The sequence below is a fragment of the Chinchilla lanigera genome, unplaced genomic scaffold, assembly GCF_000276665.1.
Source record: "Chinchilla lanigera isolate Chin_1 unplaced genomic scaffold, ChiLan1.0 scaffold00025, whole genome shotgun sequence".
Lineage (NCBI taxonomy): Eukaryota > Metazoa > Chordata > Mammalia > Rodentia > Chinchillidae > Chinchilla > Chinchilla lanigera.
Genome location: NW_004955426.1, coordinates 18,620,765 through 18,645,799, shown reverse-complemented (window position 1 = coordinate 18,645,799; position 25,035 = coordinate 18,620,765). Strand labels below are relative to the sequence as shown.

Below are 25,035 nucleotides of genomic sequence, written 5' to 3'. Positions count from 1 at the left end.
AAAAAAAAAAAAAAAAAAAGAAACACTGACAAGAAGAAGTGTTGACAGAGATGTGGCATAGCACCCTGTCTCGTAAATTCCTGGTAAGACTGCAAAATGGTACATCCACTTTAGAAAATAGTTTAGCAATCTATATCATAATGTTTTGCTATGAAAAATTATATATGTCCTCAAAAAGACCTGTATATGAATGTTCACAGGAACATTCTTCGTAATAGCCAAAACCAAAAAAATACACAAGTATCAACCAACCAGTGAATGAATAAATAAATTTTGTCTGGGCCTGATAGCACACACTTATAATCTCAACACTCAAAAAACCTAGATAAAAGTATGGCCATGAATTTTGGGCCAGCCTGGGCTACATAGTGAATTTAAAACCATAGTGAATTCAACAACATAGTGAGACCCTGTTTCACAGAACCAAAATCAAAAAATGGTATATACTTTTTTACCATCAATAAAAAGAAATGGACTATTAATTTATACAACATTGTGAATACATCGCAAACACATCGTCTATGTGAAAGAAGACAACTACAAAAGACTTCTGATGGTAAAATTCTATTTATATGAAATTCTAGAATAGACAAAACTGTAATGGGATGAAACAAATGTTGATTACCTGAGGACACTGTTAGGGGAATTGACCACCAGGGACAAAGAGGTTTCCGTGGTCATGAATGGGGAAAAAGAAAAGATATTTTCCAAAGTATGGACAGTGGCTATATATTCGACATAAGAATAGAAGAAAAAAATGAGTGGCTTTTGCTTTTTCAAAAGTGTTTGAACTTTGTTTGAGCAAACATGTTGCTTTTGTTGTCTTATAAAAACTAATACAGTGATTATACCAAGACTGCAATTTTAAATTCTAACGCCCAAGCAAAAGTTTCTGAGTGACTACACTAGTTCTTGGTTGATAAAGGGTGGAAGGGGATGACCTAGAACCCTGCCCACCACCTTCCCACAATCAAGAATGCCCTAAGCAGGCTTACAGAGGTACACACTGTTGGTTTATGTAGTGTTTGTTATTTCTGAAATCTTCAGTATAGCACTCTTCAATTCTGGAATCTAAATAATTCAGCTTATCCCGATAATGTTTATTGAATGTCTACTACATGCCAAGCTTTGCAGTAAGTTTATGAGTAGTTAAAATGAGGAAGCTTAAATCAAAATAAAAGTATTCAGATTTCATCTATTTAATTTTTATAATTTGAGCTTTAAAATATGTTATAGGGTAGCAAATTTCAGATTTTATTGTAATTCCTCCAGACAAGATTCAACTAAATTCATTTTTTAAATTTTCAACCAAACAGAAACCAGCACTTATCCCAGTATGGAAATTTTTAAACTCTGAGCAAAAACATACACAATAAACAAGTACAGGACCTATGTAGGTTGACTGAAGTTAAAAGTAGATTTCTCCTGTTTGTCAAAGACTAAGTCATTGAACCAATCTCACAATTTTTGTTGGATAGCTCAGTCATTATGACTGATTCTACCTGGCATAATTATCTATATCTAATCCCATGAAGTCTTCTAAAAATTTCCTTTAAAATCAACAAACTGAAGAATATTAGAGCAGAAAACAGAAGTCAAACTCCTTTAATTGATGGATGATACTTCCCCAAGAAAACTGTTCCAGGGTCCTTCCATCACAATGCATGGCCCATAGCTTATCCCCAGGGAATCCTTAGGAGAGATGGAGACTAGAAGTAGATTACCAAAAATGATTCCTGAAGTGAATAACATCAGAAATGGTTATCTAAATTCCAAGAATAAAAATTAACCTTATTTAGAACACTAAGCTGTTTACTTCTCTCTTTTCCTACACTGGTACCAAGAAGAGTGCCTGACTCCTGTAATTGCCTGGATAACTGTCTGCCAAAGGTAGAGATCTTTAGAACTTAGTATAGAGAAGAAAATCTCTGTAGAAGATAAAAAGGTCTACTGTAGAGGTTTGGTTTGGTTTCGTTTCATTGCATTTAGTCTCTGCCTATTTGTAGTCATTTGTAAAACATTTGTAGTCAACTGCCCTGAATTCCTGGTTAGAGTAATCCCCAGATCATATCACATAAAATAGAGCTATGTATCATGGAGCACTACAAAGCTCTAATGTCACAAGGCAGATGAGGACTGTAAGGCACATTGCTTTTCTTTCCTCATAGGATAACAAATTTGCTGACGCTGTCCCCTTGGTTTCAGGGCTAAGGATCTGATAGAGCTTAATTAGACCTCAGGCAGCCTGAGGCAAACTTACAAGAAGCTTTTCCTGTATTTTGAGAGTCTTAATTCTGGTCTCCCTCCTGTCTTACTTCAGGAGGGCTCTACACCATTCTCCGGACCACTTCCTAAACAGGACAGCAGGCAAAACAGAGATTAACATATATGAGTAGGGAAGGTGGGAAGAAATGGAAAAAGGGAAAGGCAAAGAAACTGTGACAAGGGAACGATAAGGGCACAAAAGCAAGCACAATCACCTGTTCCCTCTTGGACACACAGTGCCTTCCTTTTCAAGCGGTGCCTCATTCTCCCTGTATCCAGGTGGTGGCACTGGTGCTCTTTCTGCCTTCCCTGTGGGCAGCGTTCAGTTTGTCTCCCCAGCATAGGAAGAACTCTAGGAGGTAAAGGAAGAGATGAGGAACACTTGGATACCCAGTGTTGGACCCGTTGAAACACAGCTCCCTGAAAGGCCACTCCTTTGCAATGCCTTGCCTTCACAAGGGTGTAGCAAGGGCAGGAAGAGGAGCAGCAACGGGACAATTAAGGGGTGTAGTCTACAGGTGGTAGAGGCAGGGAGTGGGCAGCAGAGTTCCTTCTGTTTGTAAGGCAGTCACAGACGGTAAGTTAGATGAATTTGATCTTAAATTATGCAGACTGTAGCCACAAACACTTAGGTTAGTTTTTATCATTTTCAAAGACTTGTATAACCTCAAAATCTTTATAAAATTCACCGTTGTATCACTCTACATGGTGCCTGATTTTATAGACAGAAAGAGAATATATATATAATATATTAACTTTGTTTATATGATATATATTATATATATTAACTTTGGATGTATATATTATATAATAAATTAACTTTGTTGTTTTCAGCAAAGTCACCTAGCAAGTTAGTGATAAAGTTCTCTGGAGTCTTTTACTGAGTAAGCAAAAACACCAGATTTTAAAGTCTCAGCTGCATGACCAGTGCTATATTCACAAGTTTTTCTAGTTAATCTAAGAAATTCTCTAACTATATTACAGGTGCTTTTGAGCATTCTTTGCAAATAAGCACTTGGGTCTAAGTTTGAAAGAGACCAATTTAAACTTTCCAAAGGTCCTAGAAGAACAATCACTGGTCTTTTTCATCAAGTAAATGTGACTACATCATGACCTCTAAATAAGATAAAAAGCACTGGGAATCCTCCTGTGTTTTGATCCATGACTAAAGCTACAGACTAAGGATTACAAATGGACACTTTGGTGAAATGTATAACTTTGGTGGTGGACATGTTTGGTTTCTATTCCTCCCCCAGTCTCTATCAAACAGTGTGATCTGGAACAACTCACTCAGTCCTCCTGGTGCTCCGACTTCCTCCTCTGTAAAACATATTAATTCAGTTGGATTCTTTAAATCCCACCATTTCCATAAATAATCGTGATTCTTCTGAAAACCTCCTTGTAAGCAATATTCCTCTACCTCAATTACTACTGGGTAGAGTTGCTTCCTTGAACTATGTGTCCTGACTCTAAAGTCTATTTGAAAAAGTGCCTACAGAGGCTGGGGATTTAGCTCAGAGGCACGGCACCTGCCTGGCAAGCATGAGGTCGTGAGTTTGGTTCCTGGTACCGGGGAAAAAAAAAGAAAAAATGCATACATAGGTTAGAAGTACATAACATGTTTTACTTTCTGTGCGACTTTTTCTGCACCATTTTGAGGCCTCTATTAAACATTTCTGCAGTATGTAAGTTTGAACTTTGACCAGCAGTGCCCATGGGGCTGGTACATTTAGCAGTGTATCTCATTTTAATATCAATCATTTCCATAGTTAGCTAAAGCTCGGTGTCAACTTACAGTTGTTGTCAGACAAGAGAAAACAAGGACTGAAAAGAGTTGAGGAGTGAATGGCCCTTCCAGAAATGAACTGTCAAATGAAATCAGGCCACCCAACTGAAGTAATGTATGACTGCAACTCACAGAGAGAGTGAAGGTAGATATAGCACTGGTGACAAAAATGACTTCTCTTTTGGCCAAGTTAGTACAGTCTAAGTTAAATTAGTCTGTTGTAACTTAGCTACATCAGGCTAAGTTCATACAGTCTGTTTTGTGTAGTTATGTTCTCTTTACAGGAGAGAATGTCGGTATCTGTAAAGGATTTAGGCTGTTCACTAAGCAGAATTCATTCTGACTGTCGTAACGTGCAGCCTCAGAGTTCAAAGAACAGTTATTTTGTACTGGGAAGTGGTAACACATAGATTTCCCTGCTGCTACATGGCTTTGTGCTCCCTAGAAGTATTAGATCATTCGTGTTCATCTTAACTAAGTCTTCTGATTCACTGAGAAATTAGGCAGTAAGAGATACATTTCTGTTCTGACTTGTGAAAGTTCACATTTAGCTGAAAGATCTGATCTATTTGTCTGAAATCAGATTAATTATAAGTACAAATGACACAAACCTCATTAATGCTTTCTATTAAGAGTTTTGTTATAGCTTCTCTCTTACATATATTGAAGTCAAATATATTTTGAAAAGATTTTTAAAAGGGTAACTGATAAAGTCAAGCTGAAGAGATGTATGCAGCTGTTGTTGCTTGGATGATATATTCACTCATTTCTCAGAATGCACATACTAACACTAACAATGTTCAACCTCCCTTGAGGCCCCTTTTCTCTATTTTGTAAAACAAACCATTTTCCTTTAAGATAAAAAGTTATGGAAGGAATGTTTATAGGCCTCTGATTATTTTTATTCTCTGCAGCCCTAATATATGTGTTAATGCTGATAGTGTAGTATGGTGACTACTTTAAGCCCACATGGGCTTTTAAATCCTAAACTGTGGACAGATACTGGTTTTTATGAGATTTTAGACAAGTAAGCAATGCGCATTTAAATCTTCACTGTTCCCACCTTTCCAGAAACTTTGAAATTTTCTGGTTTATTTTTGGTTAAAATTGTAAAGTAAGCATTGTTGATGGCCCTTATTTTGTACCGTATTTTTAGAGGACATAGGCCTACAACAGATGCTGTCGGTACTGCAGGGACCTAGAGGGGACATGCAGTCCACCTCTGTGACACACGAAGACACATGTGAGATGACTGGGAAATAGTAAAACACAGCAAATGTTAAATCAAGCTCCATTTTTACAGCTGTAACTAAGGAGTTAGTGCTGCTATATCTTTATTTACTCGAAGGAGCCAGTTGCTCACAGCAGTTAAAGAGCTGTGAGAACACTTTAATTCTTATCTTGTACTTCTGTTTATATACCTGTGTGACGGACTTTATTGTTTCTGAATTAACACATAGCTCTGTATGACTAATTTCCATGAACCCTATATTTAAGGATGATTCTAGGTCTTGCTTTTTCTATCCTGCCCTGAAGATATTCCTTCTTTCTCTAATTTGAGTTCATCACACACAACCAAATGCTGACCACTTGTCTAACTTACCTTGAGCATAGTCAATTTAAACTGTACGGCCAAGAATTAGCTAGCAAGATTGGAGAAAACGAATTTGCAGCCAGAAACTTTGAACTGATCTCTTTTAATGACTCTCCTATAGCTTCTAGTGTTTTTCAAATATTCCATTCACAGGAAGGGATTAGAATGATAGTGTCCCATGGAAGTGTAAATATCTACGGTGGCCTTGTCCAAACAGAATTTGTCACACCAGTCTGCCTCTTGTCTTTCTGCTGCCTAGAATTTAAAGTTCATGCTCTTTTGCCGCGTATCCAAAGCTTCCACCCTAAACTCACCTCCTCCTCCTCTGCATCTCACAAAGCTGTTCCATCAGACTTGTACTGGGCAATCTCCATGCAAGTCAAACTCATTCTGACCTCAGTAGTTTGTTCAGTCAATCCCCACATCCGAAATGCTTTCTTCCCTACTTGTCTACCTTAACTCTGTTTCCTCTCCATTCATGGCCTGACTAGAATCTTCCTCTTCTGTGTGTGTGTGTACCTTGAAGATGGAGATAATTTCAAGCATTCTGGAAAGCTGCAAAAATGTCACCTACTGTTAACCTATCGTTCTCTCCTAATCTTTTCAGTTGCAAGTTCTATTCCTTTCTTTTCTCCCTTTCTCCTTCTCTCCCTTTCTCCTGTCACTATTTGTCTGCTTGTATTATGCATCTAACTATCTGGTTTTTTAATCACTGAAAAATAAGCTGCGCGTCCTATTCCTTTATCCTTCTATATTCCAGTGTGGATTTCTAAGAATGTGAACATTCTCTTACATAACAACAGTTGCTATAGCCTGACACTTCCCAATTTCCACAGCTTGGCACCGTTTCACCCTCAAGATGACCACTTCCCATTTGATTAATATCTTCAGAGTTGTTTTCTTGTTCTGACCCTTAAGCATTTTTCAGTGTGATTTACTGTTGTGAGTAAAAACTTCAATATTACACCAAGTTTTTCCAACGTGCTCTTGGCTCAGTTGTGTTCCCATATCCCCTTGACCAGACTGCCCTAATAACTGGATTATGGTAATGCAAAGCCCGGGATAGTCACTAAAAGTTCTCACTTCCTGGGGTTGGTTGAAGCATTTGGTCTGAAATTCATCCCATTATCCTTAGAGAAAAATCAGATAATATATTTGAGAAAAAACAAGGCATTTTTATTACGGGCTGTGTCAGGCTTTTGGCTGCAGTTTTGATTATTGTCCCTTAACAACTGCAAGAGATGAAGAACAGAACCAAGAATGGAAAAAGTCACACTCTGAAGTATGTAAGTAACTGGATTGATTTCATGTTCAAATTCTAGAGCTCAGCCTTTCTAATTATGAAAATAGCAGTTCCGCTTTATGTCTTGTTTTTCAAAAACAGTTGAGGCCTGGGGATGTAGCTCAATGGTAGTGTACTTGCCTACCATGTGCAAAGCCTTGGGTTCAATCCCCAGTACCACACACACACACAAAGGAAAAATTCAAAATATAGTTTAGCTGAACAATAATATGAGTTCCAAACGAGAAAATGGCTAGTAGTCAAGAGGATCAAATTATGCACATGATTACTGGCAATCTCTTTAAAATTTGAGCTGAATGAAACCATGAAATCTTTTCAGTCCCACTAATTTTGTGCCATTTCATAAGAAATGTGTCCTTCTAAATGATTTTTATTTCTCCTAAATGATTTTTATTCTTTTTTAAACATGTGTTTCCATCATTCCCAACAGTTTCAAACAAAACATATTGTAAATTATTAAATAGGTCCAAGGTTAATTTCCATGATTTTGAAATATCAGCATGAATTTCTAACCATTGTCTCAATTGCGGATAGAGATTTTTGACCCAGGGAATAGTTTGTACAAGCAGCTAGTCAGCTTGTAGTGTCTAAATTTGCAAAGAAATGAATAGACTTTAAATAAATAGGGATTCTTCAACATTCTTCAACATTCCCCACTAGGCTGCTTATAAGATAATTTTATTAAATTAGCCTTTATAAAGTTATGTTATTAATAAATGCTTCACCAAAGCCTAACTCCTCGTCTTCTTTGGTGATCGTATCTAATCTCATGACCTTAAATCCAGTCTGTATGCTGATGATGCCCAAATTTATGCCATCAGCCTGTTCTGTCCTCTGAAATTCCTGAACCAACCAAATACTACTGTCTACTTGATTGGTACATTTGGATCTCAAATTTAGTAGTTCCAAATCAAGCTCCTAGAATTTTCTTCCCAATCATTGCACACAGTCTTCTCTTCTCAATAAGTAACAACTATATTTTTTCAGCACCATAGACTAAAATCTTAAATGGCATCATATACCCCATTATTTCTCTTTCACACACCCACATCAAGTCCACCAGAAAATCATATCTTTATCTTCAAGGTATTTTCATAATTTGGCCATTTTTAAAAACACCATTGCTAACACTCTAGACAAGTCAGTACCATCTCTCATCTGGATTCCTGCAATAGTTACCTGACTTATCTCACGTAATCTTTTCTCAAGAATAAAACCAAAGCAGTATTTTCATTACCTAAGCCAGAGCTTCTTGTTCCAGTCATTACAAAGTAGCTGGATTTGATTTATCCTTCTGCTGCAAGCAACTATAAAACTAGATAAAATATATAGAATAATAGTTTGTAGTCCAAAATGAATACAAATCAGTATCTGGCTACAAACCCTGAGAAAAAGGAACTATAAGAGCTGAGCCTCACCTTTTCCCTAAATGTATTTTTCAATGGATTTCAGTCTTTTCAGTAGAAGAAACCAAGTTTAGAGCTCAGCAATGCCACCAGGGCTAGGTGGCATTTGAGGAGAGGCAGAGGACAAGGAATCAGAGATAAGGTAATCACACGCAAGGGCTGCCACAAAGCTGCATGGAAATTCTCCGTGGCTGAGGGTTGTATTGCCTGGATGCATGAGCAATTCCAGAAGGCATAGTAAAGAAGGCATGTACAGCAAATATTTGAGAAATGGCAGTCATCTGGCACAGTCAAAGGAGAGACATTTTGGTGAAAATTCTGTGGTGAGGATAGATACACACACACATACACACACACACACACACCCAAAATCATGGACTAGAAATAAGGATCATGTCAAGGAGTAGAACCATAGTCAAGCACTCAGCAACACACTGAAATTGGCATACCAGAACAAGCCTGAAACCAATCCTTGGTATTTTCAAGATGATACATTAGTAATCTTAAGTGAGGAAAAGAAAAATGTGCAAAACATCTATGCCTAGCATATAAGCAAAAATTCCTACACAACTAAAGAAGCTAGAAAGTGTATTTCATTTTGTGGAATTTGTTTTAAAAGAGCATAGAAAAAAATCATTATTTTCCTCAGAGGAACAAATTATAAAGAATATAGCTTAATGCTCAGCTGAAAACCTGGAAGCCAAGAGATAAGAGAATGATCACATTTAAGAGCTGACAAATGCCACCAATTTAGTATCCTGCACCAACTGAAAATATTCTTAAAATTTAAAGTGAATTATAGATGTTTCAAAATAAATGAAAGCTAAACAAATTCAAAACCAGCAGACAGGAACTTCTTCAGGGTGAAGGAAAATCTTTCCTTCCTTCTCTGTTTTACTCCCGCTGTCCTTCCCTTCAATCACTTCCCAAGTAAACTACCTGCATCCAGGCTTAGATTTTTACTCTGCTTTGAAAGGAACCAAGACTGCATAACCTCCTCAACAGCATAAATACACCCTTATCATCAGTCAAACATGCTTGATTTCTGGTAGTAAGTACAGACAGTCCTTAACCCCACAGTAGGTTATTTATGGAAAATAGGCCATATGTCAAACTTATGTATATGAAACCTGGTATTCCTAAGAAACAAGGCAATGTTCTCTTTCTTGATTTAAGGAAGAGGTACCCATTTTTTCCCATAGAGAGTATTTTAAATGAGAATTATAGAACTGACCAAAAACTAAAGCATAAAGTTTTATTTAATAGAAGATTCACAAACTATAATTTAAAAATCTGTGCAACTGCTGACTTAATTTGATTCAATATGTTAGAAGAATATGTGTAGAAGTTCGGACAGACGTCCATGAGAAGATGCCAAGCCATTTTAAAGGCACTTGAAAAGCCAATTCAGGAATGTTAGCTTTCCTGTTCCTGTACTTTTTTCTTTTCTTTCTTAAAAAGTTTTCATATGGTAACATAGGCTGGGAATCAGTTGTCAGATTTACTGTAACATCCAATGTTGTAAAAAAAAAAAAAAAAAAGTCCTTAAAATCATCTTTGGTTAGCCTGTTGTAGTGTTGATAAGTGGTAACAGGTTATATCTGACAGAGCATCATGTGACTTAGATCAGTGCAATAAATTAGGGACGAAGACATGAAGGCTTATGTGGCACAGGCTGCTGCAAGCAAACACTAAGAATATCGACACATTTTTAACCGTAGATGTTTCACGAAACGACATCATCCACAGTGAGGGGAAGTGTTGATGGTACAACTATTAAAGGAACAGTGGAAGATAAGTTCTTTTGTTGATGAATTTTTCAACATGGGTAGGCCCACTTCACCTGGAATAGAGGGAATTAAGCCCCTTTCTCAAGTTAGGGTGTCAGGATTTAATTTTTGCCTCTTCTATTTCCTAGCTCTGTGTCACCTTTGGCAATTTGCTTCACCTCACTAAACCTCAGGGATTTTTTCTATTATGTGAAAAGTTGGTATAATAATACCGCCAGACTGGGGGTGTAGCTCAGTGGTAGGGCAATTACCCAGCAAGCATGACACTATATTCAATCCCCAACACCACAATATAAATAAATAAATACAAAATAATTAAAATGTGATTTTAAGGGGAGGCTGGGAATGAAGCTCTGTTGAGAGTGCTTGCCTGATGTATGCAAGGCCCTCGGTTCGATCTCAGCAATGCAAAATAAAACAAACAAACATAGTACCACCTTCACAGAGTCATTGTGAAGATTAAATAAGAAGTTATGAGAAGAATTCAACACAGTGCGGGCACACAGCAAATGCTTAGTAAATGTTGACTGGCACTGCCATCTTCCTCCTCCTCCTCAGTTTCTTCCAACAGACCCTACAAATTTGTTTATCTTCTCTGACACATTTAACTCCTTTTTTATAAGATTTGCATCTTACCACCTGGAATAATTTTTCTCAAGCCCAGTAGCCTCATTTCTGTAGGCAAAAACTCCCCACAATGTATTCCACATTCTGATACACTACCATCAGTAGCAATGAAAAATCTTCATAGCTAACTGAGCATTTAGTTTGCATTTTCATTGGGCTCTCCTTTCTCTGGTTGGTATTAAGAAATGTGTTTATATTTCTGCTCCTCCAGGCCTCTACACACCAGCAATCCCATCTGATATTGTGCTCCATCCCACCAATGCTCCTCCCTAAACATTGCCTCTTCCTTCCTGTCCTTCAGGAGTGCCCTAGAAGTGAAAACAAGCAAGCCAGTTACGTCAACATAATTCTGAAGATTTTCAAGTGTATACAGTAAAAGAATGAAGGAGGGTATAACAGGTTCATAACAGGAATGGAAGGTAAATATTTTTCCTGGTAGCTCTTCTGCCTTCTAACTCTCCTAGTTCCCTACCAGAGAATCTTTCACTGGTCAATCTTTCCACGCACTTGAAAATTATCCTGTGCTTTTCACTGGTCAGTCTTTCCACTCACTTGAAAATTATCCAGTACTCATCATGAATACCCCAGCCTGGATCCTTCAACATTGTCATTTTTCCCACTAAAAGTCTTATTAGCTCCAAACTAAGATTTTAATGAATTATGACCTTAAGAATAAAGAATAGCTTTGATCTTAAAAAGAATAAATGACTGTTGGCTCAAGATATTAGCTCACTCTAATTTCCACACTGCCATTCATCCCCTTAGTTAGTTAATAAAAGTATGCGGAGAGAATATCAACTATTTCTAGTATTTTCTAGGACCCTGAGACTCCATTAAAATCTTAAGCTAGTTATCCCTAAGGGCTACATTCCCAAAAATGGAATTTAGTGTGGCTGGCCCATGCGTCTGTGTGTTTGGGGTGGAGGAGAGTGGGGAGGTTTGCCTAGATGTGAACAATTGCCCCTTACATAGCTCTTTGGAAAGTATGAATTTTTTGCATATTAAGTGGTCTTAGTGTAGGCCATATCTATGAAGAGAAAATTTCAAATCTGATACATGTATGGCAGAAGGTCTATAAATGGTCTTTTGCAAATATATAAGTATCCTTTTTACAGTAGGTAGTTTATATAAGGCAAAGACATAATTTAAAATGAAATGTAGGAGTATGGAATGATTATGAAGTTCTGAGGTAGATTCTTATACTGTTGGCATCTTTGAGAAATAAAGCTTAATCCAAGATGATTTGAGAAGATGGATCAGAGGTTAAAGAACACTGCACAAATACTTCTGCTGTCTAAAGCTAAATTGCTTTTGGGCATTCCTCCATCTATAAAGAGGCAGGAGACAAGATTAATGTTTGTTTGACATTCTAGCCATTAGGTTTAAAGTTTAGTCTTCAGTGAGGAAAGGGAATCACTTGTAGTTTCAAAAAGTGAGGGACAAAAAGCCTTCAGCTAAGGAAGGAAAAGTTTAGACTAGATATTAGGAAAAAGAATGTTCTCATGAACAAGAGCCATGGAGCATTGGAGTAAGTGCCCAGGAGAGGTCAAAGGAGCTTCTGTGCAGAATAGAATGGTTTCATTAAGATGTTATAGGAGTATTAGCAATAACTTGAAAAATGCAAATGGAGTCGAGACCTTTTCTGATTCTGTGACCTAATAGGGCAGAAGACTGGCCCATTCAATAGCAAGCCAAGCTCAAGGACATAGGCAAGAAGTTCTGGAAAAATAACAATCTATTGGCCAAAACCACAGAGACTAAAGAATCTTCTCCCATCTACTGACACCTAAATACTCTTTCAGAAATGCCACACTAAGCTCAGTATTCAAAACCAGTGATAAAGGAGTTAAAGATGAGCATCGAAACCCAGAATTTCAGAAAACTTCAAATAAATGATCATATGTGTTTTTAATTCCCTGAAGCTAGAGAGCAGAACAATATGCTATGGACTGGCAGATCACTTCATAGGAAGGCCAAGGGCCAGGCATGTATGATGTATACATTGGGTCAGTTTTCAAGTAACAGGAAAGTTGTCAAGAAAGTCATCTGAAGTTCCAGTTTATAATCTAAAGACATATTGTTTTCCTAATATTTGGTGGCCCGTACAGGAAGGGGTCAAGGGGACTATGCTGATATTTCCCACCTTTTCCTTTTGTAGCCCTAACACCTCCCAGTGGGGCCTCTATCCTTACCTTGTCTCTTGCTTTCTCCTCTTCCTTACAAGCTTCAGGTTCCAAAAGTAATGCCTGAAGAGCCTTGACTGACCTTCATAGATATCAAGAGGTTAATTTTGATTAACACAGATCTAACTTTCACTTGGTCTTGAACACCCAGCAAAATCGTATAACAAAAACCACTAAAATAATAGTCATACAGGCTCTACATAAAAAGGCAGTTCCAGTCACTGAGCCCTGCTAACAGTTTCCAGCCACAGACAGATCTAGGAGCCAGCTGGTTACATTTGCTACTCCAATCCAGTAAGAACAGTGGCTGGGTGTTCTCCTTCCCCAATCTGCCTTTCCATTCTAGTGCTCATGCTTTGGTCCTACATGCTTTGATCTCTTGGTAAAGTTTGTTTATTCCCACCTAAAAACTGTCAGACTCCCAGTGATCATGCAGATGGAGTCAATGATAAAAATGCCTGGGATCCATTGCCTCCAATCAAAGTCTGACCAAGGGGGCATATACACCAGGCTTCACATAATATGCTGTACTTTTATTCCAGATAGTCATGATAATGTAATTGTAACTCCACAGGAGATAAAACACAGAGGTCTAGGGCTACAAATGTCTCAGGATCACCTACAGAGTTCACAGGATTCAAGCAAGTCCACTATCCTATCTTGGAGTCTTCCCTTTGTAGTGCCTGTTCTCCTTTTTCTACTGTTCGTTATTGCCATGCCTAATCAATCTGCTTCAAAGATTTCTCACCAACAGAACTGCAGCCATTTCACTGGCAGATGCTAAAGACCACATCAGTATGCTCCTCCTTCAGTCCAGAAAAAAAAACCCTACCACCATTGCCCCTACTCAGCAGGAAGCTGTTAGGAAAGAAATGTGCCACCCATTTTCCTTATCTAACCATAGAGTCTGGAGTGAAGGAATCGGACCACCACCATCCTGGTCTGAGCGGAGCCCACTTTAAATCCCTTCCCCCTGCTGTGCTTTCACACCTGCCACAGAGGTATCTCAACGGGTTAATCAGCCCAGTAAGCAAAGCTACGCCCTGTAATTCCCAACCATTGCTCATCCCTGCTTTTGACAAACAAGGCACACCTCCTTGTGCATCTTCAATCCCCATCCCAGGCGGACAGGCACAACTCCTTTGTACTGACCCACCCACCCCGCAGAGTCGCATAGTGACTTTTCCCTTCCACATCCCCCCTCCCCTTTATTATGCTCATGACCCTATAAAGACCTCATAGCCTGAATGAGAGTAGCTGGTCTGCTCTCTAGTGAGAAGGCGTCCCTCTCGGGTTTGTTCTGAAATAAACCGGTCCTGCTGAGCCTGTACCTCTGTATCTTTTCCTTTTTCCTAACTGTTACCAGACCTACAATCACATGCTCCATTAAATTCAGCAGAACTTATTCCAAATTACACTTCTGAAACCTAGCCTCTAAAATCCTATATAACTGGGATCCCCTCCTCAGACCAGGAAAAAAAACAAAAAATTAACTTGTTTTTAATCTTTAAAATTTTGAGCCTAAAAACATCCTACATGTTGATCAGATGATCAATTCTAAAATTAAGAATTCAATCAACCACATGTGTTGACACAGCCCCTAACATTAATCTGAAATATTTTTCACTATTAATTTTAACATTAATTTGAATATTTTTCACTATTAATTTGAAATACTTTGCATTACAATGGTATAACTTTATGGTGACAGTTGTTTCAGAAGGTCACAAAAAGTAGGGATACATTATCACAAAATGACCTCCTGAGACATCTGTCACCCCCTCTCACGGGCCAGAGTGCTTTGCTTCATCAGACTGGCTGGACCCATGCAATGACCATCTCTCACATTTCTCTATTTTCTTCCCATTCCTGTTCAAAGAAGATGAGCATCTATGAGCGCAGAAAAGTTTTGAAAATTTGAAGAAGTCTCAGTGTTCCACTTACTATGGCTGTAAAACATATTGTAAAATTTAATGGCTTGAAATAATGATAATCATTTATTATTTCTCATAGTTTCTATACCCCAGAAATTCTGCTCAGCTGAGCTAGCCAGGGTCAGAGTCTCTCAGGCATTTGTAACTATCTGAAGGCTTGAATAGCGCTGGATCTCCTCCTCCAAGGGAGATTACTCACTTTGTTAACAAACTAGTGTGGGCTTGGGCTGGAGTCTCAGTTCTTCTCCCTAAGTACCTCGCACAGGGCTGCTTGTCCTCACTGCATGGCAACCAGCTTCCTCCAGAACAAGCCATCCGCGAAAGCAGAGCTGAAACTGCAATGCCTTTTATGGCCTAGCTTTGGAAGTGACACTCCTCCACTTCTGTGTATTCCATTGGCACATCAGGCCATTCCTGATTCAGTGTCAGAGAAGACCTGAGAGCTATGTGAATATTAAGAGGCTAAGATTATTCGGACTCATCTAAGTAGCTTGTTACTATACTCAAATGCCCTAACACATCAGTAACACATCGGTAAATGCATACTATTCACTGAGTCCCAGGTTTACCTTAGCCACCTGGGCTATTTGATACTTCATAGTTTGTGGTTATTTCACCCTCAAGCATTATAGCTCTTTCTTCTCCTTGGTTTTGAGACACCACACCTTCTCTTCCTTGTTTTCAAGTATGACATCAGGTTCACATTGAAAATGCCTATTTTTACTATTTGATGATTCTAGCCTCCACAGTGTTAGGTTAAGCCCCCATTTGAATTTGTTCATTAAACAAACATTTGGTAAATGCTCACCGTACACCAGGGATACACTGTTGCACAAGACAAGTGAAGCTATTAGTTAACAGAACATAGCTTAGAGTCTTCTGACTAATACGCCTCCAAAATGCTGTTCAGTGGAAAATAAGTTGTTGCCAGTCAACCCAGATCACTTTTGTAGCCACTGCTGAGTGTTCCCACAATAGAAATTCAATTATTATTCTTTTCTGATTTTCAGAATCTCTAAACTGTTCTCTTTATTCCCCATTTCTACTCCCACCTTTTATGACTAGGAGACACATTGTCACCACTTGCTAATAAATCAAGAAACTGATATTTATGAAGTGCATATGCTCTTGTTCAGAAAAGGGGGTAGAATTTCTTATTTGAGTTTGGAGGGAGAGGAGCTATCTTCCTCAAAGTTACTGCCATCCAGATGTTGGGAAAAATTTCAAACAAGGAAGCAGGGTATAGAAATACCAGTTCCATCTCTATACTCAAAACAACACATAGCACCCAAGGGGGAAAACAGAGTTGTTTATCTTACACATTTTCCCTTTCAAAGTCGTACACAAGAACACACACATTTAATTTTTGCTAACTCCCTCAAGGTTCATTACAGTCATTAAATGTGTTTGAAAACCCCTATCAGTGTAATAAATCTTCCCCATTTATGTTACATGGCAGCTTGATGCTTCTGCCAGGGGTATATTGTAAATGAAAATTCCAAGCAACACAAATAAGCTCAGAAAACTTAATTTCTTTCAAATGTCCTTCTTGGCTTGTACCACTTCATCCAAGTATAGCATTCTTTAAACCATTTCAAATTCCTATGATCAAACAGGCTAGACTAATATTACCTGGGGGTTTTGGCTCCATCCAAGAGATCTGCTTTACCAAATCATCTGTTAAAGCTCCCGGATTCCTTCAATTCAGTGAGGCTCACACATCATGTGGTATAAATTTTCACCCCCTGCACCATGTTCCAGATATCTTATGGGAGCAACTTACCTCAATCACACATGATCTTTTCAAGGGTAATTTTATATTTTGAAAACTCAAATAAGTCTCAGATGGTAACAGAGCTCTTCAAAAATTCTGTCTCTATGAAGCACATAAAATATGAGTATCTTCTCCTCCCATTTGGATTTCACGTCCTAGGGCAGTTGTAGTGAACCTATGGCACGCACGCCACAATGAGCTGTTTAAATCACTGAAAGCTCTAAAAGGTTCATCACACTGTCCTAGCCTTGAAAATTTTGATGGAATGGTGAAAAACAAAGAAATCTATGACTTACTAATTTTTTTCATGTAAAGCCAACCAAGAACCATTCAAGAATCACTCACAAGTACCAAGTGTATGAGACGTTTTTGATGTACAGAGTTACTTACGTCCATATAGAAAAATGTCTCAGAATCCTAGAGGGTCCCTTCCTCTGCCTTCATCAGAATAATTTTCATCAGTCATCTTTGTGAGAGAAGTAATAATGGAGCCAAACCTATAGGCCTAATCTCTGTTCACACCAGTTCACTTTCCTGGCTCCATAGCCAAAAACAAGCCCATATTGATCATGTTAAAAGCAATATTTGGGGCTGGGGATTTAGCTCAGCGGCAAAGCGCCCACCTGGCAAGCGCAAGGTCATGAGTTCGGTTCCTGGTACCGGAAAAAGTACCAAAAAAATAAAAAAAATAAAAGCAATATTTGCCCAATGCATACTTTATGTGCAGCACAGATATTTTTGCACACTTGCTTTTGATCCTAACATTTACTTAATGAAAGAATACATAGGTAAAATAATAAATAACCATGACTAGATAAATCTCTCAGAACTTTCTTGAGGGAAGAAAGAAATGAGACAGACATTTTCACAGAAAATAGTTCATTTTCTCTCCCTGTGCATCCTTGATGCCAGGCGTTTCCATAGGTGGTCACTTAATCAACTCTGGAAAGAAGCTTTTGTTTTCCCCTCTTGATAGATGAGAAAACTAAAGCTCACAGTCACAAAGTGACCTCCTTCACTGTGATCACATAGGTGGTAAGTTCAGAGTTAGATCCTAGCTCTTTGGTGCTCTCAAACTTGGTAGGGAGAAGGCTACAGTTAACACCTGAAAAGTATCTGCTTTAACTATAAAAAGCAGCAAACGTGGTGAGTTCTCAGCAGAGGAAATTTTAGTCCAGTGAAGTTTTGATTGTCAAATGATATCAATAGCAACAAACATATTACTAACTAATGTGTTGGTTGTATTATTGAAATACATAAATGTATTATACAAATTACTATATTATATAACAGAATTATTCTATTAAATGTAATCAATTGTTCAGTTGAAATCAATTTAGAAAAGATACTCATTAAATATATTTACTTATTGTAAGCATTTAACTAAAATGTATTAACAAATGTTTATTCACAATATTCTTTATGTCTGTCCAAAAAAAAATAATAGATTTGAAAAAGGATAAGTATTTAAAATATATAAAATGTGAATTTACTCATTGGATTTCCACATAGGTGTCTTGAATATATGTTCCTTCCAATATACCTTCTGTAATTTCTTGTTTCAGCTCTTTAAAATGAAAATACAAATGCAGATTTCTTACACAGCCTTAGACATTTTCAATCTTTGACAAGTTCCCTTGTCTACACTGATTTAATAGAACTTGTCTTACAAGTTCGTCTTCATCTACTTTTTTTTTTTTTTTTTTGGTTTTTCTCCGGTACCAGGAACCGAACTCACGACCTTGTGCTTGCCAGGCAGGTGCTTTGCCGCTGAGCTAAATCCCCAGCCCCACTCATCTACTTTTTTTCCAAAATATTCTCTGGTAATTTTGTTTTCACCTTCCTGTTTCATCAGTTTGGGAGGTTACCTACCTTGTGTCATTTCAATGGCATTTACAGTCAAACTAAGTTGGCTGCTTGGCAGGCATCAGAGAAGAACTGCCGGCATATTAGAGTGAACCTGCTCACCTTGAGCTTTCATGAGCTGTGGCATGAGACTGTATGCCTCCCCCAAGGAATGGAAAGAGGCAGAGGTTAATACAGCAAGGCACACATATGAGTTGGTTCGCAGAGGTTCATGTGTATGTGTGTAGTGTGTGGTGCAGAAGCATTTTTGATTGTTAATGAATATTTTAATATTTCAAATCATCTAACTTTTGACAAATTAAACTTATTTCCAAATCACAGAGGTAGCAGCATAAGCCGGTATGATTTGTCTGACTGGCATAGCATGACTGAAGAATTAAGGTGTGAGAAATGTCCACAGGACACCACAGACTTTGGTGCAGGTGTAAGGGATGCTGAAGAACCAACAGGATCAGGTGTAGGCAATCCAGAGACACATTTTTCCCTCAGAGATGGAAGAGGGTTCTATGGCTCAGGAACAGAGGGCCATAATTTAGCTTGAGAGAAACAGTGGGAGTCAATCTGGCAAGGCAAGTTGAGACTTGGTATTGATGGACTCCAGAGGCTGTTTCCCAGGGTATTTGAAAAGATGAAGTTTCTGTGGTTCAAGAGGAGAAAATCTGACATGCATGGTAGCACACACCTGTAATCCCAGCATGCGAGAAGGTGAGGAAGAAATCATGAGTTCAAGGCCAGCCTGGGCATAGTGCAATTCGGTCCCAAAAAATAAGAGAGTGGGAGGGAGAGAGAGAGATTCTAAGAAATCATTTAGCAGCCGCAGCAGGCTAAACTTCAGGAATTCTGCATTCAGGGACCACATTCTTCTCAAGACTTAACTTCACCTAGAATAGCCAAACTTAGGTCTATCTTCACTCAGGTAAGAGTTATCATGACTAGTCTCCATTCCTGGGAAGAAAGAGAAAAATATTTTCAGGCTCTTTCAAAGAGAAAACTACATGCTACTAGGGGTACAGGTATAGTTATCATTTGACATTCAAAACTTTCTGTTAAAAATTTTATAACTATGTAAGTGTAACCGTTTATAAGGCCTAAGTATCTGATATATTAAAATTAATTTAATAATTAATTATAATTATTTATTTTCTCTCACTTATAGGACTATGTAGTATAAAAAATATGGTGTTCCCTTCCCCCAGTCATCCACTAGAGAAATAACAAACTTCAACTCTGAAATATACAAAATGTAATGCAACATAAGTTTTAATTAACATGGCCTTAAAATTGAAGCTTTCTCCTTTTATGGGTGAGAAAACTGAATGACTAAAATGTTGAAAATTATAGAGAGCCCTTCTTGGTTCTTGTCACAGCCCAGGAAGTTTGTATTTGTAATCTCATGAAAAATTATTGGAATCCTAGTGAGTTAATTCCAATCTACCACTTCCAGGGCAACCCATGGTGAGGATAAAGACACTGAGGCATATTTTATAGTTATGGGGAGCCAAGGCTTCCTAAGTCCAGCCATAATGATGGCTATCCAGAGCAAAGGCCTACTCAGGGCTGAACCCAGGTTTTATTAGCTCATGAAGAAAAGAGTGGCTTGAGGATGAGTGACTGTGAGAATGGCGGGAAGTAGGTGAGTGCTGTGAGCTGGGCTAGGTAGGAGGCATAATGGCACCTCTGCAATATGCAGAGAGAAAGATCTGCAGAAAGAGTAATCTGCATAACACAATTGAGATAGTATCTAATGTTTTGGGGTCAGTGCTTCAGCTCTGATGTGTAATCTTTGAAGCCCCAGGAAGTCATAGCCTCTATCTAGATGCTGGATCCCAGCCAACAGCATGGAGCCCTGGTTCTTCATCCCACCTTGTGCTGGCTCACACAGGGGAAACACACCTGTCTTCTTCAAAGACTACCATCAGCACATTCGCTGGACCAATATGCATTGCTTAAAGCCAGTTGAAGGGATAAGGAAAAGTCCTAGCCAACTCTGTACATATCAATACATGGAAATAGGGTCGGGTTCAATCAAAATGGAGACAGTTGCTCCTCCTTCAAGGAGAGTCACCCGGATGGTCCTCCTCAGCGAATCACACAATATATGGCAGAAAGAGAGCTGGCACAGCTTTTTTTAACCTCTCCACCACACCATGCTCTCTCTACTCCCAGAGTTTATATTTTAGGCCCAAATCAAGAAAAGCATAATCAAATTCCACTAATCCAGAACTCCCTCAATGAGCTTTATGTTTCCCATGAAGCTCCAGAGATTATCAGCAAAATGTATTGTATGCATTTTCCTGCAAAAATTATTCTCAGAGTGGCTCTATGACATCAAAAAGGCTAACGCATATTAAAAAGCTTATACTACAGGGAGGAAAGATCTAATATTTTCAGTTGCTCATTTTTTCCTATCTTCCTACCACTTTTCTTTTATGTGAAGTTTTATTAACATTGTTTTCTTCTACATGAGTCTCCAGAAGCCAAGATGTGAATTAGGATATATGTATTTGACCACAGTTAGCAGGCAAAATTCAGCCAATTTTTAATGAGTTTGGAACATTTCTATGCCCATATAAAACACAGGGTACTATAGATCTTGGGGGAAAGCAGATAGTTGTATTACCCTTTTGATCCTATTATTTGGGAACTTTGTGTTCACAATGATTCCTTTCCACAAACAAATATAATTCAACATTTTCATTAATGTCTAAGATGAAACTGACTACCAAAGAACCACAGATTTGCCACTTTATATCCAGAAGAACAAATTTCTGGGTTGCCACCTTAAATAAGAGAGTGTTTCTAAATGATAATAAAGAAGCAATTTGGTCTTACCCAAAGGATTAGATCTGGAAACCTGGTCCCCATCTCAGCTCTGCCATTTGCTGGCTGAATAACTGTAGATTTGCTACTTAATATTTGTGAGTGCAAATTTCCTTACTTGTAAAATAATAGGAAATATTATTTGACTTGCTGGGATAGTGTTTTTTATGATCATCAATGTTTCTGTTATGAGATGCCTGTCTCCTCCAAACTCATATGTTGAGACTCTAACATTCAGTACCTTCGAATTTGAACATATCTGGACATAGGGCCTTTTAAAGAAGCAATTATCTTAAAATGATATCATTACAATGAGCCATATTCCCATCTGACTGATATCCTTACAAGAAGAGGAAATGTGGATTTACAAAAAGACACCAGGAGATGTGCACAAAGAAAGACTATATGAAACATAGCGAAAAAGTGGCCATCTGCAATCCAAGGAAAGAACCCTCAGGAGAAACCAACCTACTAATTCCTCAATCTTGGATTCCTATAAAACTGTGGAGGGGAAATTTTTTGTTGCTTAAGCCATTCAGCCTCAGTGTTTTATTAGCAAATTAACATGGTGTTGAAGCTAGTAATTACTAAAAATATGTAAGTATTTGATTTGCACAGCAAGTAGACTTTTATCTACATGTCAAAAAGGATTTCAAGTTACTTATATCCCTTTTTCATCCTGACTGGTCCTTTCCAACTTCCAGAATGCAATCTGTTGGTATTCATCTAAAGCTTAGAACTGAGCTAAATATCAGAATTTAAAAGTATTTTTGAATCATTCTGTGCCAAGTTCTCATATTACAGAAAAGTTTTGAATCCTGGATTCACACAGATGTTAGTCAACTTTGTATTACTATTTCAAAACAAAGAAAAAGTTTAAAATAGGAAAGGTTTATTTTGGCTCACGGTTTCAGTCCATGATCACTTGGCTCTGTTAATTCTGGGCCTAGGGTAAGGCAGAATATTGTGGCAGGGAGCATGTGATGGTATCTCAGCTGAGAATATAAATGAAGAGCAAGGGGAAGGGACACATTCCTTCGAGGGCACATGCCCTATGACCCACTTCCTCTGAGGAGGCTCCACTTTCTAGTAGCTACCACCTCCTGGAATAATGAAACTGTGATCCATCAATGGGTTAATCCATCGATGAGGTGAAAGCCCTCATGACACACTCACCTCTGTAGGTCCCACCTCTGAGCACTGCTACATGGAGACCTAAGCCTTCAACACATGCATTCTGAAGAGATATTTCTGATCCAAACCATAACACACAGTTGCCCATTTCTGTAAAACAATAGAGTGGTAGATAGTACCTTTGTCATAAGAGTATGTGAAGAAAAACATGGGTAATGCCAGAAGAGCCAGTAAAAGTGCTTAGTATGTAGTAACTCCTCATTATTGAGAATGGGAAATGCCTTGATCTGGGTCTTATTGCTAATTATTGATAAATATAGCTTTCCAGCAATTCTTGGAGTACTGATATTCTCAGATTTCCCCCCAAATCCAAACCCAGTAAGTTTTCCCCATAGTAATCAAACTGATCAGCCTCAGTGCAAACTTGTTGGGAATCTGATGAGTTCTATAACATTTGATTTAATCTGTCAATGAGAACCGCAAAGAACTTGGTGTGCTGAAGAATTCAGGCCATTCAGAGTTCCTTGTGGACTTTAGACTCAGTTAAAGCTAGACTAACCTACTAGGCCCACACCTTAGCAGTTCACTCCAGTCCTCTTTCATTCTAGAGGAAAAACAGAAGCCCAGAATGCAGTCCAGGAAAGCCTGGCTGGCTCCCCTGATCATCCAATGGGTCATCATCAGAGATAAGCTAGCAGCCTGAGTTCAAGATGAATTAGTCCTCCCATTCCACCAACCCCCAGCTGGATCCACTCCTAATCCTTAAAAAATAAAAACAGGCTCTATATTTCCCTTTGACCCTGTCCTTTGCTTTCTACATGGATCCTCTCCAGCAGTGTTGAACCATTAATTTCGACTTTTTTATCCTTGTCTTCCCAGCATTTCCACAAGCAGATGGCCAGACTCAAAATATTTCCCAATGTGGAATACTGGATTTTGGTGGAGTATGATTTCATGTTAAGCTTAAAGACTGTAGTAAAGATTGCACTAGGGACAGTTACCTGCCAGCAAGTAACCATTGCCTCCAGTCTGACCTGAATTCACAGAGGCTATAGTCACCTGACAACTTAATCAATGAACCCCTTTGGCTTCAAGGTTGCAGGGGCCAAGAGCTCCATCAAAGAAGCCTATGTGCTTTCAGCAACTCAGAAGATTCCAGTTGTTTTCAGCAGGCCTGAGAGCTTAAAATAAACAAATAAGAAAATGCCAGGTTGCCCTCTCATTTCTTCTCAAACCTCGTGCCAGCCAGGGCGAGTGCCAGACAGGCTGCCCCCAAAGAGACTGTGGTGGTGCCTGTGAGGCCAAGCCACGCAACCAGAGCTTTCAGTGCCCTAAGTGCCCGCCTCTCCCTCCAAGCTCCACTCTCCATTTCTAAAACTGCATGAAATACCCATTGCTATATAATTAACAAATGAATAAAAAGCCCTCCAACCCTTCTCTCCTTGCACAGAATTCATCCAGTTTGAGGATGCAGCTGACAGCCTTTGGGTATATTAACAGTTTCAGCAGTGTTTGAAAACAAAGCCTTATGCAGAAGAATCCAGCAACCGTTTGCATTTGTGACTGTCATTGGTTATGATTTTCCTGTGCCAGAGTAGCGAGGCTTGGGACACAAGGGAGATCTCCATGATGACATTACAGGGTGAATAGAGGTCCTCTCTGTATGCCTTCAGCCTTTACACCTTTGCAGGGCTTTTTAAAAGCTCGTAAACATGTTTGGCTGCCAGACATCTCACAGAAAAGTGGCTGCTCACTGAGTGATTGTTCATCCTGAGAGTTTTACTGACAGGGCACCTTTGGCCAAGTAATTCAGGTCTCTCAGATGCACAGATCTCCTGAATTGGTGTTTATTGGTTAGTTTTAAATGCCGGCACTGAGTCTTTATACTCTGAATATAAGAGTTTTGTGTATCTGTCTTGCCTGAAGGAGAAAAATTGCACGAAGTAGTCGTGGATGCCTGTCTTGTGCACTGATGTTGAAGCTGGTGTGTGTTGAACCTGTTATGTGAATGCTTGTGTACATACCCATGAGGGTGCAAGGCAGATAAAACTGGACATCTGTACAACAGAGGGAAGATGTTGCACCTCAGCCACTCAGAAGTCACCAGTGAGTTCCTAACTGTCAAGCACAGCATGTGCACTTCTCAGTCCTCAATCTCCTTAATGTAGTAGCGCTCAAGACCACCCATCATCTGCACCCATTTTCTTCAATCTGTTGTTTTCCAATAGAAGACCATACACCATCGTGGTTCCTTCTGATCTCAACTCACTCCCTGGTCTTCATTTACTTTGCTCCCTACCCAACCATATTCTCCAATCAGTATGATCCTTTCTTCAGTCATCTTTTCTTCTTTCTCCAGTCTCTCTAGAGGTACTTTACTCCCTCCAGGATTTAGAAGTTTGCCACAATGTGAAACAGTCCCAAGTAGTTATCTCTGGCCCTATCTCTGCTTTCATATCTTATTTCTTCCTCGGCTCAATCCAGATATCATACAGTAATCTCAAACTCAGTATTGCACACAATAGAACTTAAAGTATCCACCCACTTCCTTCC

At 38.7% G+C, this 25,035-nt stretch overlaps 1 protein-coding gene and 2 long non-coding RNA genes across 3 annotated transcripts in view; 2 read left to right on the top strand and 1 right to left on the bottom strand.

Moving 5' to 3' along the window:
* The window catches only part of LOC102008964 (zinc finger CCHC-type and RNA-binding motif-containing protein 1), a 4,090-nt gene extending 1,871 nt beyond the window's left edge, over window positions 1-2,219 (top strand). The window contains exon 2 of the mRNA XM_005386263.2: window positions 2,206-2,219. Within this exon, the coding sequence (XP_005386320.1) occupies window positions 2,206-2,219 (14 nt within the window). The remainder of the gene's footprint in view (window positions 1-2,205) is intronic.
* A 44-nt stretch (window positions 2,220-2,263) lies between these two features.
* On the bottom strand, window positions 2,264-6,282 carry LOC102025380. Its single transcript, XR_261204.1, has 3 exons — window positions 5,960-6,282; window positions 2,481-2,617; window positions 2,264-2,351 (listed from the first exon to the last, which is right to left on the bottom strand). It is a non-coding gene; the product is annotated as an uncharacterized LOC102025380 (long non-coding RNA).
* A 174-nt stretch (window positions 6,283-6,456) lies between these two features.
* LOC102025030 lies at window positions 6,457-23,689 on the top strand. Its single transcript, XR_261202.2, has 3 exons — window positions 6,457-6,931; window positions 11,073-11,190; window positions 23,362-23,689. It is a non-coding gene; the product is annotated as an uncharacterized LOC102025030 (long non-coding RNA).
* The last annotated feature ends 1,346 nt before the right edge of the window (window positions 23,690-25,035 follow it).